We start from the raw sequence: 14,911 nt of genomic DNA, 5'->3' as shown, positions 1-14,911 counted from the left end.
TTGTACACTTGAAACCTATATAATTTTATTAACCAGTTTCACCCCAATAAATTCAATAAAAGTGAAAAAAGAAAAAGAAAGAAAAAGAAAAAGAAAGAAAGAAAGAAAGAGAGCAGAAGGAGATAAAGGAGGAAGAGAGCGAAAAAGAAGGGAGGAGAGAGAGGATGGACATGGAGGGAGAGAGGGAGGGAAGGAAAAAGGGAAGGAGGGAGGGAGGGAGGGAGAAGGAAGGAAGGAAGGAAGGAAGGAAGGAAGGAAGGAAAGAAAGTTGGCTCACTTAAAGTCCCAACACCTAGGCATAACGACAATTAAAATTTTGGTATATGTCCTTCCAGTTCTTTTTTTCCTATATGTAGTATTTTTGTGCCCTTCCCTTTAGCTAAGCAGTATCTTGTGTGGTATATGTGATATATTGTAGCATATTCTCCTGAAATTGTCAACTTAAGTGTGTGCTTCTCCCATCAGACAGAGATTTTTGAGACCCAGATCTAGGTCCCATTCATTTTTACATCTCCAGTGCCCAGCAGGGAGCTGAATCAGTATCTGCTGAGGGAGTGGATACTTGGTGAATAGGTGGTGAATGAGCCCCCAATAGGGTGAAGGGTCCTGGAGCCAGTCTTCTCCCCCTCCAGTCGCACTATCCCTCTACGCATATGGCCCTCAAGTGCCACATCCCAACCCCTCCCTCCCTTGGTTCCCTCGTAGCCTCATTCCTACTCCCATTCCCAAGCAAAGCCATGTCCTCTGTACCTTCTTGTCCTGCAGGTCCGTGGAGAGTTCGTAGCTGTCCGACAGGGCCTTGGAGCGCTTTATCTCCTCCTCCTCCTGCTTCCTCAAGGCCACACTGGCTGGCTGGAGGCGAGCCCGCTGAGCCCAGGGAAGGCCCACCCCAGCAGGGGGACCCCCCATATGGCTGCTGCTGGAGGGCAGCTGGCTCAGCCGGTAGGGGGGTTGGCTCCCAGGACTATCAACCGCTGTGCTCAGGTCACTGCCTGGGGCATCACCCTCCACACTGTGGGGATTAGATAAGATAAGCCAGGATGTGGGAACAAAGGATGCCTGCTGGGCCAGACTGAGCGTGTGGACCAAATCCCTTCCGCAATCCCATCCCCCTCGGCTTCTTCACAGATACAGGGACCCCAACACTTAAAGGCCAGAAAGCAGTCCTACCTGCCCCCAAGCTAGACAGTCCTTCCTGCCCCTCACTGCCCTCAGGATCCCTTCCCTTCAGGCCCCCTTGCTATCACAGCCCTGACCTCATACCACTTCAGCCCCATATGCTCACAGCTCTATCTTCAAGGGCCCTCTCCCCTCACAGGCCCTATCCCTGCTCACAGCTCCATCCTCCGACTCCTTTCCCTTAGGGTGTGGTCTTCTCAGTTTTGTCTGCCCCTCACTGCCTGGTCCCCTCATAGCCACGTCCCCCCGCCCCCACAGACTTTTTACCAGACTTGTTTCTTCCTGGTCTTGTCCCCACAAGCCCCCCTTTTTTTCTAATAATCCTATCCTAACAGCTCCACCTCCAAATCCACCTTGATGGGCCATTTCCCTTATAGCTCCCCTCCCCCCAGACCTCTTCCCCTCACAGGTCTGTCCCCCACACTGTGTATGCCAAGGTTTCCCTCCCTGTCTGATCCCCAGCACCACCCCAGGTCAGCCCTGTCCCAGCCCCAGGCCCACTCCTGGCATCCGGGTATCCACGCTCTCCACGCTCTCCCCTCCCTGCCCCGCCCCGCCCCGCCCCCTGAAGCCTCACCCCTGCCCTTAGAGGCCTGGACTTGGGCCTGGCCAGTTCCCAGGGTTCCCTGGCTGCCAGGGCACAGGGCTCAGTGACAGTAGGAGTCGCTTCCCATGCAGCATCCTCACAGGTAAAGAGCTGCCCTGCGGGGCAGCTTCCTTTTTCTCCTCATGGCCTTCTCTGCTCAGCTGGGGGAGAGACACAGGGGTCTCAAGGCAGAAGCGTGGCAGGAGCTAGGCACTGGGCCTTGCCTGCCCTGGTTACCCAGAGCTGTTGTTCCACCAGACCTGCTTCCATGGTGCCATGGCAACCAGGCTGCCAGGGAACCCAGGTGGCGACAGAGCCCAGCCGCCCAGAGCCCAGAGGACACGGCGAGGAGCCACAGAGGTTGGCCAACAGGGGAGAGAATTAAGAGCAAGATCTGGTGAGGCCTGAAGAGGGTTGTGGTTGGGGGGAATGGGTGTGGCTGGGCCCAGGTAATGGTCTGATTTGGGCGGGCACAGGGTTCAGAGGGCTCTTGGCTGGTGAAAGGGTTAAGGGGCCACTCCCCAGCCCCTACTTGGCAAAGGCCAGGGTACAGGGCAGAGGAGAGCTGAGGTAGGTGTGGCGGGCTCCCTACCAGTGCAGGAGCTAGAACTGCAGCAGGCCTGGCAGCCCCGCAGAAGAGCACTTTGGGCTGGGTGCCGGGCTCAGTGGGGAAGCTGCACCCACGAGGCCAGGTCCTGGGCTGCAGGGGTTTAGCTCCCGCCCACGGTTCATCTTCCTCCCTCCCAAGCATCAGTCTGCAGCCTACTAGGAGCCAGGTGGAAACAAACCGGGGGGCTGCCTTTTACCCCAAATTCTCTCTCTTCCTGGACCTCAGGGGCCTGGTAAGTTCCCCTCCAGGAGTCAGACTCCGCCCAACCCCTGGCCCCTACCCCAGGCATCTAAGATGCTCCTTCCCTCCCCCTCAGGACTGCAGAATCTTGCGCATCACTTCTCAAACCTCTGTCTCCCAGTACACAACCCCAGCTCAATTCTGATAAACTGTCTCCTTTGTTCATGAACCATCCATAGCTCCCACTGCTCACAAGAGATAGCCCAAGTTCCTTATTGTGGCATTTGCGTTTTCTCCCAAGGTAACAGCTAATGCTTAGAGAGCTCGGAGCATGTTCAGCCACTGTTCTTACCACTTCACATTTAATAACTTGTTTACTCTTCCAAACAACCCTATGAAATAGGTATTGTTATTTATCTTCACGTTACACATCAAGGAACCGAGGCCCAGAGAGCTTAAGGAACATATCTATGATCACGCGCAGCTATTCATGACAGAGCCAGGATCCAAGTCCAGGCAGTCTGACTCCAGAGCACACTCTTCAACATTAAGCCATGCAGGGTTGGTTGCCAGTCCCCTACCCCAGCCACCCCTCCCTCCAGCCTGGCCCGGATCCTGTTTCTCCCCATTACTCTTCTGCTTTCCACCACCAAAGCTGCGCATACAGTACCTTTCACCTGGAATTCAGTCCCTATCATCTCCGCCATCTGCAATCTGAGAAATCCCCCCACAACCCAGTTCCATCAAGATTCGGGTCATATGCCACCACCAAGAAGCCCTCCCAGAGCCCGCCTCCAGCCAGAAGCCATGCCTGATCCTGTTCTGAGCTCCCCCTTTTTATGGCACAGGTTAGCTTTGGCAAAGCTTGACCGCTACTTGTGGTCATGACTCCCAGAATCCCAGCCCAAGAAGAGAATTTGGTGATCTCCTAAGGAACACAGAGTACAAGGCCTGGAGAGAGTAGGTGCTCAATAAAAACTTCCAGAGTAAGGGAGTCAATGAATGAGCTCTGGTAGGCTTATTAGCTGAGAGGACAGGTAAGTCCTTTCACCTAAATTTTTTGTTTGTTAATCCTCACCCGAGGATATTTTTCCATTGATTTTTAGAGAGAGTGGAAGGGAGGGGGAGAAACAGAAACACCCATGTAAGAGAGACAAATCCATTGGTTGCCTCCCGCATGCGCCCGATCAAGGCTCAAGGGTGGGGGATTGAGCCTGCAACCAGTATGTGCCCTTGACCGGAATCGAACCCAGGACCCTTCAGTCCGTGAGCCAACACTCTATGCACTGAGTCAAACCAGCTAGGGCCTCTCACCTAAATTTTGACCACAGCGTCTAATCCTTTCTCCATCCTGTGGCCAGAGAGAGCTTTCCCGAGTACAAATCTATTTTGCTCTCCCACTAAAATGCTTCCATGGCTCCCCATGACTCAACCAGCGAACAATGACTGAGCACTCTCTCTGTGCCAGGCACAGTGCTGGGGACTGCAAATGTAACAGCGAACAAGACACAGAAGATCTGTTCCCTCGGGGAGGTGACATTGTAGCGGGAGAAGCAGACTATACATATATACTATCATTTCAGGTAGAGATAAGTGCTAGGAAGGAAGCTGCTGTTTTAGATGTGGTGGCCAGGGAAGGTCTTTTTGAAGAAACGGCCTATCAGCAGAGCCCTGATGGAAGTGAAAGAGTGAGCTGTGTGGTTATCTGAGGCAAGAGCAGTGCAGACAGAGGGCAGGACCAGTGCAAAGGCCCTGAGGTAGAACTGTGCCTGGCATGATTGATTGAGGAACAGTGTAGCTGGAGCAGAGTGACAGTAAGGAAAGTGATAGGAGATAAGATCAGAGAGGTAACAAGGGGCCAAATATGAGGGCATTGAGCCCATAATAAAGACTGACTTTTTGTTGCTGTTACTCCTCACCCGGGGATTTTTTTTTTCATTCATTTTTTTATTTTTTTAAATATTTTTAATGATTTCAGAGAGGAAGGGAGAGGGAGCGAGATAGAAATATCAATGATGAGAGAGAATCATCAACTGGCTGCCTCCTGCATACCCCACACTGGGGATTGAGCCCACAACCTGGGCATGTGCCCTGACCGGGAAACAAACCATGACCTCCTGGTTCATAGGTCAACGCTCAACACGCCAGCCAGGATCCATTGATTTTTTTTTTAGAGTGTATGGAAGGGAGGGGGAGAGACAGACAGACAGAGAGGAAGAGAGAAACATCAGTGTGAGAGACACATCGATCTCCTGCACACATCCCCACCGGGGCCGGGGATCAAACCTGCAACCCAGGTACATGCCCTTGACCGAGAATTGAACCCACAACCCTTCAGTGTGTGGGCTGATGCTCTAACCACTGAGGCAATAAAGGTTGTTTTTTGCTCTGATTGAGATGAGTAGAGGAGGGACATTATCTAACAGGTGTTTCAGGAATTATCACCCATGGGACAATCTCCAACTTCTTCACCATTGCCATGGAATGGCTCTCCTGATCCGATCTCTGTCTCTTATGCCCACTGCCCCCAAAACCCCAATCTGGCAACCTTCTGCTCACCCTCCAACATTTAGCTCAGGCCTGCCCTTCCATGTCTGCCCGCCCTCTCCACACAGGTTGGCTTACAGGCCCCTTCTCTGTGCTGCCATAGGGCCTTCTAGTCACCACGATCCTTAAAACAAGGGCATTAGTTAGTTCATTGAAGCCTCACAACTGACTGAGGCAGGCACCATTTTATAGATGAGGACACTGAGGCTCAGAGAGGTGATGTAAACAGGCTCAAGGTCACACAGCTATTAAGCGAGAAAGTCAGGGTGCAAATCTAGGGCCTAGACTGTTTTTTTTTTTAATTTCAGAGAGAGGAAGGGAAAGAGGAATAGAAACAACAGTGAGAGAGAATCATCTACCAGCTGCCTCTTGCATGCCCTACAACCTGGGCATGCGCCCTGACTGGGAATCAAATGTGACCTCCCGGTCCATAGATTGACGCTAAACCTCTGAGCCACAACATTCGGGCCCAGGCTGTCTTTTCATGATATCTTGCTGACTCTCCCCACTTCTAGCTCTGTGCTGCCCTTGACTCTCCACTCTTTGGCAATTACCCCCTTGGGCGCTCCTCACCCTCCTTTGGTTGCAAAGAGAATAGTGGCAGGGAGGTCTCCCCCTAGAGGGCCTGGCAAAAAGGACGATGCTTGGGGGCATTGCTCTCAGGGTAGTGGTCGGCAAACTGCGGCTCGCAAGCCACATGCGGCTCTTTGGCCCCTGGAGTGTGGCTCTTCCACAAAATACCACGGCCTGGGCGAGTCTATGTTGAAGAAGTGGCGTTAGAAGAAGTTTAAGTTTAAAAACTGTGGCTCTCAAAAGAAATTTAAATCGTTGTCCTGTTGATATCTGGCTCTGTTGACTAATGAGTTTGCCAACCACTGTCTCAGAGACAGCTGATCAGATGGAAAATTTCTCTCTCTCTCTCTCTCTCTCTCTCTCACACACACACACACACACACACACACACACACACACACACACACACACCTGCGCCCCATGTGCTCTCTCTGCTGGGCTATTCTGGGGGGGAACTGAGAGCATCTTCTGCATCAGGGGAAATAAACCACGTTATACAAATAACCACAGTACAAAGCTGCAAGTTCTCAGGGCTGGCGAACAGAGGAAGTGCTGGGGGAGCTCAGGAGAAAGATTCCCCCTGCTTGGGGGTGGCTGAGCAGAATAAAAATAATCTCGCACTTACGGTGCACCTTCCCTGTGTCAGGCATTTTCTGCACATTATTTAATCTGCAAGGCAAACGTGAAGGAAGAATTAGGATCCCTATTCTGAATGTGAGCAAAAAGCCTCCGAACGCGGAAGTGACTGCCAAAGGTCTCAGCAAGTGGCAGAACAGGGACTCCAAGCCCTGTTAGTTCCTCTGCTGCCTGAAGGCCTCCAGTGGGAGGAAGCTACTGAATGGTGCCTTGGCTAAGGAGAGGTGATAGAGATGAGGAGTGAAGGGCCTTGTGAGGCAAGGCACTAAGACGGGGAGAAACGGGGCAGGATGTTCTGTATGGATTCATGGTAGCCTGCCCATGGCAGAGGTACCAACCCTCCGGGGTTGCTGCTCTGAATGGGAGGTCTCTCTCCCTCCTTCCCTTTATTGGCACTGCCCGGAGCCAGGCAGCCAGCAGGGGATGGGATCAGGATGCAGTTGCCATGGAAATGAATGGGGGCTGTTGCTATAGATACCATAAGATGAGGGCAAGAGGAAGCCAGGGATGCTGAAGAGTATCCCCATGACAACTTGGGCTGGAAGGGGGGGGGACCGGAAGTGAGAGATGAGAAAACAAGAGGAGGAGGAGGTCAGTGCACCTAGAAGAGGCCAGGGGCGCCGGGCTCTGGAGGAAGACTTCTGCAAACTGTTTCTGGGTCCAGTTCCAGCAACACAAGAGATCCCAAACCTGAGGCCAGCCTGGTTTGGCCCAGGGGCTGGCAGGGGAGAAGGGAGCCTGGATAGAGAGTGGCAAACATGGACTGGCAAGCACACAGACCTGGGTTTGAATCCCAGCTCCGCTTCTTTGCAGCCCTAAAAATAATAGGTATCATGTACTGAGTAGCTACTTTTTGCTAGGCCTAGCAACCCTGCAAGGTCTGGGTTGTTCTCCTGATGGGGATAGCACAGATGAGGAAACTGAGGTACCGAGAGATGAAGGAGCTTACCCACAGTCTCAAAGCTCAGCCGTGGTGGAGCCAAGAATCATATCAAGGCTCCTGCTCTTACTACCACGCACTGAGTAGCCCCTCCAAGATGGAGTCCTGCATTTTCCAGCTTCCATTGCCTTCCCACAGGGGCATGCGGAGGGCCAGAGGCTGGGAAATACTTGTGGAGTGCAGGAGTGAGGAAGCAACCCAGGAGGAACCAGGAAAGCCAGAGGTGAGAAGGCAGAAGTGCCAGCTGCGAGAGCAATGGCTCATGGGTTGGGCTGGCTGGGGGTAGGAGATTCACACTGGAATGGACTTTATGAACCTGACAATCCCACAGATGCAAAATGAGGTCCCAACACGCAAAGTGACTTGCCCAGGGTCGCACAGGATGAGAATCTAAGTCCCCTATCTGCATGAGGGGAAATAAACCATGTTACACAAATAACCACAAAAAAACAAGTGACCTTTTTGGCTTTTTTAGCTGAATCTGGCCAGCCTCCCCCTCCCCAACCTTTAAGCTCCTAGAGTAGGCAACAGCAGGCTGCTGGCACTTCCTAGGCATCGAGCTGATGGGCACTGCCATGCCTGTGCTCATGCTCTTCCTTGGTTTCTTCCACTGGGGGTGCCCTCCCTCTCCGCTTTACCTGCAGACTCCATTGGTCTGGGGAAGCTCATCTGCATCTTGCAGCACCCTGTGCAGGCGAGCCCTCCTGAGAGGTTGGTTCTGACTCAGTATCTGACAGGGTCAGCTACTCCCCCCTGTATCCAGTGTACTCATGTCACCTGTCACTGTGGTCCTCATCTCCAGCTAACTTGTGGTTATCTATTGAAGTGTCCACCACCCACCCTGCTCCTCTTTCCCAAGGGCACTGGCTTGTGTGAGTCATCTCTGTGGATCCTCCAGGCCCAGGCCCAGCACACAGCAAGCAGCCACCTTGGTACCCTAAGAGCACAGGTGGTAGTCATGCGTGTCCGTGTGACCATCCTGCCTGATGACTATCCCTCTAGAAGCCACAGCCCACTATGCACAAAAGCCACCCACACCCAGTCTTGTGATTCTCTCCACCAGGTACAGAAAGTCGCCACCTCACACAAATGACCTCACACACTCAGAATTCCTCACACCAGCCTCACACAATCACATTCCCTCAGATATATACCAGTGTACAGTCTCTCGCTCCTGTTAGACCTGCCGCCTCATGCAAAGACATGCACACATATGCACAGGCACACACATTTCCATCACGACTGATAGAATCCTACCCCCTTTCCACAGCACAGGACCTCAGCCAATTCAGTTGCCTACACAGGAGTCCACACCGTACCTCCCACACTGGCCATCTGACCCTGACTTGCCTCTTCTCTTGATTTAGTTGGACCCTTGGCCTCCCTACTTCCTTCTGTCTCCAATCAAATGTTCTCCCACTTCCCAGACGTGGGTCACCTAGACCCACATGCCCTGGAGAGTCAGTCAAACAGAGCAATCTACACACCATTCCCCAACACAACCCTAGAGCTCTCCACCAGGCTTTTGTCCATTCTGTTTCTCTCTCCTGTAATGCCTCCTCACTCTCTACACCTATCCAAACTCTTCCCAACCTTCCACTCTTGTCCCTCCTTCTCCAGCAAGCTCTCTTGGACACCACCCCTCAGCCCACCTTGATATTTCTCTTCTCTTGGAGCCAAGAACATATTTAGCTCATTACTGAAGCCATATATGCTCAATCATTTAAACCCTTCACAGCCTGCCTATTTTCCCCAAAGATTTCTCATCTCCTCTGGGAGATAGAGAACTTGTGGAGAACACAGCCACTGCCTATTTTTTTTTTATTTTATTGATTTTTTGCAGAGCGGAAGGGAGAAGTATAGAGAGTCAGAAACATTGATGAGAGAGAAACATCAATCAGCTGCCTCTTGCACACCTCCTGCTGGGGATGTGCCCGCAACCGAGGCACATGCCCTTGACCGGAATCGAACCCGGGACCTTTCAGTCTGCAGGCCGACGCTCTATCCACTGAGCCAACCCGGTTAGGGCAGCCACTGTCTTTTGATCCCTCTCAGTACATAGCTTGAAGCCTTGCACACAATAGGTAGAAGACTCAATAAGGGAGAGAGGAAGAGAGGGAGGGAAGAAATAAATGAGAGTATGAATGAATAAATGAGTAGATGAGTTGAGTGACTGAGTGAAGCAATGAGTGAGAGAATGAGGTGAGCCTCTGGAAAAACTATGGGATCAATGTGATCGAGATGCTGAAGGGAAGGAGGAAAGAAAGGAGAGGAGGGATTCTCATCTGGGCCTTAATCAAAACAAGAGCCACCAATCACTGCACACTTGCCCAACCATGCACCAGACCCCATGCTGGGCTCCTTGTGTTTTCTTGCTAATCTGCATGACAACCCAGAGAGGTATATTCTCACTGTACTCAGGAGGAAAATGAAGCACAAGAAGAAAATCCTTGCTCCAGTTTACACAGAGAATAAGCAGCAGAACCAGAGGTAAAAGCAGATTCATCTACTGCCAAAGGCACAGAAAGGGAAAGTCTTGGGGTATGTGCCCACTTGGGAATCTCCTGGATTTGCTCCTAACATAGACACATGATAGAAGATGTGGGTCCTAGAGCCCATAAAGGACACCTTTCATCCTCCTGCCGACAGCCTCCAGGGATTCTTAGAACCAGCTTCTGGCAGATGCATAAACATTTAGGATCATTGCATCTGGGGGAAATGGCTTCCCCTCAGATCCAGAGATCCCTAAAACCGTAGAATCAAAATCTTGGAAGTACAGAATCAAGGACTCTTAACATCTCAGAATATTTAAATCCCACCATCAGAAATTTTTTGAAATGTCAGAATCATAAAATCTTAAAACCACAGGATATTGGAGAATCCAAAATTACTGTAGAAATAGAAACTACAGGATTGCATGAAATGTATCACTGAATGATCATATCTTTAATTCCCACTTTCTTATCATTGTGGCATCTCAGGTTGACAGACGGTCAGAGCTGGAGAAGCCCTTGGAGATCCTCTGGTGAAACCTCCCTCCTCCTTTTACACATGAGGAAATTAGGTAGCAGAGAGGCCAAGTGACTCGTCCAAGTTGGCCAGCTCACGCTTCCTCAGGCTGAGGGGCTGGAGAAGGCAACTGGCTTGCATGTGGTGAGAACACCACACCATTCATTCATGATTAGGGTGTTGACAATACCTCAAATTAAACCCTATTCTCTCTCCCAGCCACTGTTCCCAGCCCTGGATAAGAAAGCAGGTAAGGCCCTGGTGAGGATAGGGAGAGGGAAGCAGGGGTGGGGTGGAACATACATCAGACAGAGAGAAGAGATCAGCTTTTATTGATGGAAATTCCTTTGTACACAGCAACACCCACTCTGAAAGGCCTTTTCCTCCTGATCATATTTACAGAGCACTATGGGAGTGGCAGGGGGCATGGGACAAAGCCCTCAAGCAGTGGAAGAGATGGCAGCAATGGCCACAGCAAGGGAGAGCGACGGGGGAACTCGGCAGGTCGGGGCCCGCCCCCCGTCTGGTCCTCTGAGCCCTAGGCACCCTGCATCTCTGTTTGTGCTCACAGAGGACAGAGGTAGGTCCTTGGGATGTCATTTGGAGACCTCTCCAGGAGTGGCAGGCTCCAGGGTGCCTGGGAAGTGGGGTGCAGGTGTGGGAGGGTCCACGTTCCAAGCTCCAAGCTCTGCTGCTCCCACATTTTAGTCAGATCTAAGGCTCCAGCCTTTATAATTTCGGGGGCTGGAGTCCAGGGGAGACAGCAGTGGGGGCAGAAATTCCAAGAAGGAGGTGGGGGAGGGAAGGGGCACTATGCTTGCCCATCTGGTTCTTGAAGCAGGAATGGGGTCCCACGGGGGATGCGGGGAAGGGGGCAGGGGACTGGTTAAGGCTTTTGCTTCTGCATAGAAAATGGCCCTTGTCCTCTCAGTTACCGAGAGGAGGGACTGCTGCACTCGGAGGCTGGACAGCAGAACTGATGAGCGTCTTCCTCTTCCTCTTCCTCAGTCTCCTCCTCCTCCTCTTCCCTGGGACCAGGAAGGGCAGGGTAGAGGCCACAGGCGGCGGGTGACAGAGAGAGGCAGAGGCATTAGTTTGCAGAGCAGGGGAGATACATGAAGGGCTGGAACCAGGGAGGTGGGGCAATGGTGGAGGTCAGAATGGGGAGGCCAGCCAGATTGTGCTTGGCCACACCCTACTAGGGCTCAGTCTCAGGTTTTAGGAAGAGTATACAAACTCCACTGCAGACCAGACTGGCACCCAACATTTATTTGAATATCAATAGTAGCAATTTGCCCTCTGGAGCACTTGGCAGTACTTCACCTCATTTAACTCCCTCCTCCCCCTCCCCCCACCTTGCAACAACTCTGCAACATTTCAGAGATAGGGAATGGAAGCTCAGAGAGGGTAGATTAACTGCCCCAGGCCACATACCTGGATGAGAGTTAGAGTCAGGATGTAAACCTGGAGTTCCAAGCCTCAGACTCATCCCTCTAGGGCCTTTGGTGAATTTGGCACTAGCTCTAGAAATCCACCCTGCCCCTGAAGGACAAAGATTTGTATTTCCTGAAGGCTCGGGCTTGGGAAACTAGGAGATACTTAGAAATGGAGTATGGAAAGCTCACAGCTTTGAATGCAAACAGACCTGGGTTCCAATGCCAGCTGTACAAGTGCTTCCAGGCTATGTCCCCAAGGCATATTATCACCCCTCTTGGAGCCTCAGTTTTCTCATCTGTAAAAAATGGGGCTCACAGGCCAACCCCACTGGGTTGTTGAAAGGACTGGAACATACGTCAAGTGCCTGGCAAAGAAGAGGAATGGGGATGTGGTGGTGGTGGTGGTGGTGGTTATTCACTGCTCATGAGCTGAATGTAATTCCCAGGGTGGCCATTTGCACCCACACAGAAGTGCCACAGAGGCAGGGAGGAGTCATTGCAGGAATAAACGCCTGTCCTGAGAGCACTGCGGAGTGGTCCCAGGGGCCAGTCTGCATGTGGCAGTCACTGGAGCTGCACTACAGTTTCAAGGGGTGGGGGGACAGACAGTAGGGCTAGGGGACCCCGTGCCTTGGGAGTGAAAAGCCTGATCTGCAGAGAGCCCATGAAACAGTATCACTCCACTCCTGGATCCCTGGGCTTGGGAGAGGAGGTAGGTATGGAATCCAGGAAATTGGAGGATTGGAAAGAGGTGGGAAGGAAAGAGGATAGGCAAGGGAAGGCACTGCTGTCCATCTCACAGACAGACAAGCATGCGCACGCACACACACGCAGGCACGCTCACACTCAAACATACGCACGCAGGCACGCTTGCACACACACCCTCCTTGTAGTCAGAATTCCCTCTGACACATTGTTCCACAGAGCCCCTGAGTCAACAGAATCACATGAACCAGGGCTCAAGTCCCGAGCAAGTAGCTCCCCCTTTCTGAGACTCCCATTCCTCATCTATAAAAGGAGAAGCAGGCTCCACATCTCTCAAGGCTGTCATGAGGAACAAATAATCTTCCAGGCCCTCTGCTCACTTCCCTCCTATCCAGGCCAGGCCCCTGCTACCCTTCACCCTGACACTGCAGCCATTTCCTGATTTCTTCTTCCTGCCCTCTTGGACCACATTAGCCTTCCTGAAGCCCACCTTCGACCATGAATCTCTTCTGCTCAGACACCCACTTTGGCTCCCCACTCCTTGGACTTTATAGTCAGGCTGACCTGAGTTTTCATTACCAGCTCACCACCTTCTAGTTGGATGAACTTGGGTCTATTTCTTCACTTCTCTAGGACTTGTTTTCCTTGTCTGCAAAATGAGGAAATAGCTATTCCTCAGGGCTTGGTGGGATTAAATAAATTCAAGTATGTAAAGCACCTACCACAGGGTAGGTCTGGTGCTTCATACATGGTAACTTATTATTACTTGTCATTATCAATGACATCAATGTTATCTTGCTCACTCATGCCCAGCCTTCATCAAACTAGCTTGTTCATGATTCCATCAGCATGCCCAGCCTCTTCACGCCTCTATGCCTTTGCTAATTCTATTTCTTCCTTCTGCCCAGATCTTTGCCTATTGAAATCCCATCTGAACTTCATGGCCCAGCTCAAATGCTGCTTCCTGCAGGAAGCCCTCCCTGACTCCCAACCAAAAGTATTCTTTGCTTCCTCCTAGCTCCAGCATCCATGCCCTTGGCCAGGAATCCCCATTAATTGCTTTGAACTTTCCTGAAGCATTTCTTTCACCAATTCTCTCAATGCCCTTGTATTCCCCTCGCCCCACTATCACCACCACCTCTGCTTTCCTTCCCTATGCTATTTAAGGCCAGTCCCTCCACCTGGGCTCTGGAGCCCACCCCTGCTACCTCCTCCACAGCAATCATCCCCTCTCCCTTCTGTATTTCAACCTCTCCCTCTCGGTGCCTCCTTCCTACCAACATTTATAGAAGCTCAAGTCTCTCCCATCTGGGAATAAAAAACCCTCTATCTGCCCCCACATCTCCCTCTAGCACTTACTGCCCCTCTCTCCTCTTCACAGCTAAACTTCTTGAGAAATTCGTCTACACTGGCCATCTCCATTTCAGTACCTCCCACAAGCTCTTCAACCCACTGCAATCTGCCTCATGCGCCCACCATGCCATGGAAACTGCTCTTAGTAAGGTCGCCCAGGACCTCCTAGTGGTTAAAGCCAACAGACTCTCTTCCACCCTCATCTTACTTCCCCAACTGTAACATTTGCCACTCTTAACAAGCCCCTCCAGTGCACAGAGGGCTCTTTCCTTCCTCTGCTTCAGTGAGCCTACTCCCTGCTGGTTTTCCTCCTACTTCTCTGCCCACCCCAGCTCTTCTTCCTCTCCCCATTCCTTATGTGTTAGTACCTCTTACCCAGCTCTGCTCTGGTGCTGTTCTCTTTCATTCCACACTCTGTCACTGATCTCTTTCATTCCACACTCTGTCACTGATCTCATTCCATTGCATAACTTCAGGTATCGCTCTCTCTAGCATGGTCTCTCTCCTGGGTCCCAGACCCATCTTGCCTAAGGTTTGCTGGAAGCTCCACCAGGATGGCCCTTAGGGCCTTCAGAGCTCACCTCTAACTCACCATCTTACCACCGCAAACATATCTTCCTGCATTTCCCACCTTACCAAAGGCACCACCATTCATCCAGTTGCCCAAGCCCAGAACACACCTGGGAGTCACCCTAGATTCTTCCTGCTCCCTTAGCAATTCCAGTGACCAAATCCTGTTTATTCTACCTGCTAAATAGATCCCAAAAGCTATAAATATATCACCTGCCCCCTACCACCTCATTTTCTACTCTTCTTGCTCCTTGTTCACTCTGCAATCATACTGGTCTCTCAAACATAATGAGCGCACTTGCTTCAGGGCTTTTGCACTGATATTCCTCCCCAAGATAGGTGTGGCACCAGACACAGCCTATATATATTTAGTTGTTTACTTATGAATTATCTGTCTCACCCACTGTAAGATCTATCAAGACAGGCATCTATTTTGTTCAGTGCTATACCCCTAATCCCCAGCACAGTGCCTGGGACTCAATAAATATTTGTCAAATGGATGAATGCATTGCCAGGTCTGAACATGAGCACTTACTGTGAACTCCACCCTCGGTCATCTCCACCTCCCACCCTCACCCATTATCTTT

At 51.5% G+C, this 14,911-nt stretch overlaps 1 protein-coding gene across 3 annotated transcripts in view; it reads right to left on the bottom strand.

The window, feature by feature from the left end:
* IQSEC2 (IQ motif and Sec7 domain ArfGEF 2) overlaps positions 1–14,911 on the bottom strand; it is an 85,263-nt gene that overhangs the window by 20,754 nt on the left and 49,598 nt on the right. For all 3 annotated transcript variants that reach the window (XM_028135051.2, XM_008158307.3, XM_054713942.1), the window contains one exon: positions 751–1,012. In XM_028135051.2, coding sequence (XP_027990852.1) covers positions 751–1,012 — 262 coding nt within the window. The remainder of the gene's footprint in view (positions 1–750; positions 1,013–14,911) is intronic.

This window comes from Eptesicus fuscus, chromosome 1 (assembly GCF_027574615.1).
Source record: "Eptesicus fuscus isolate TK198812 chromosome 1, DD_ASM_mEF_20220401, whole genome shotgun sequence".
Taxonomy (NCBI): Eukaryota; Metazoa; Chordata; class Mammalia; order Chiroptera; family Vespertilionidae; genus Eptesicus; species Eptesicus fuscus.
The sequence above is the reverse complement of the archived record's forward strand: the minus strand, read 5'-3'. Positions and strand labels throughout refer to the sequence as shown.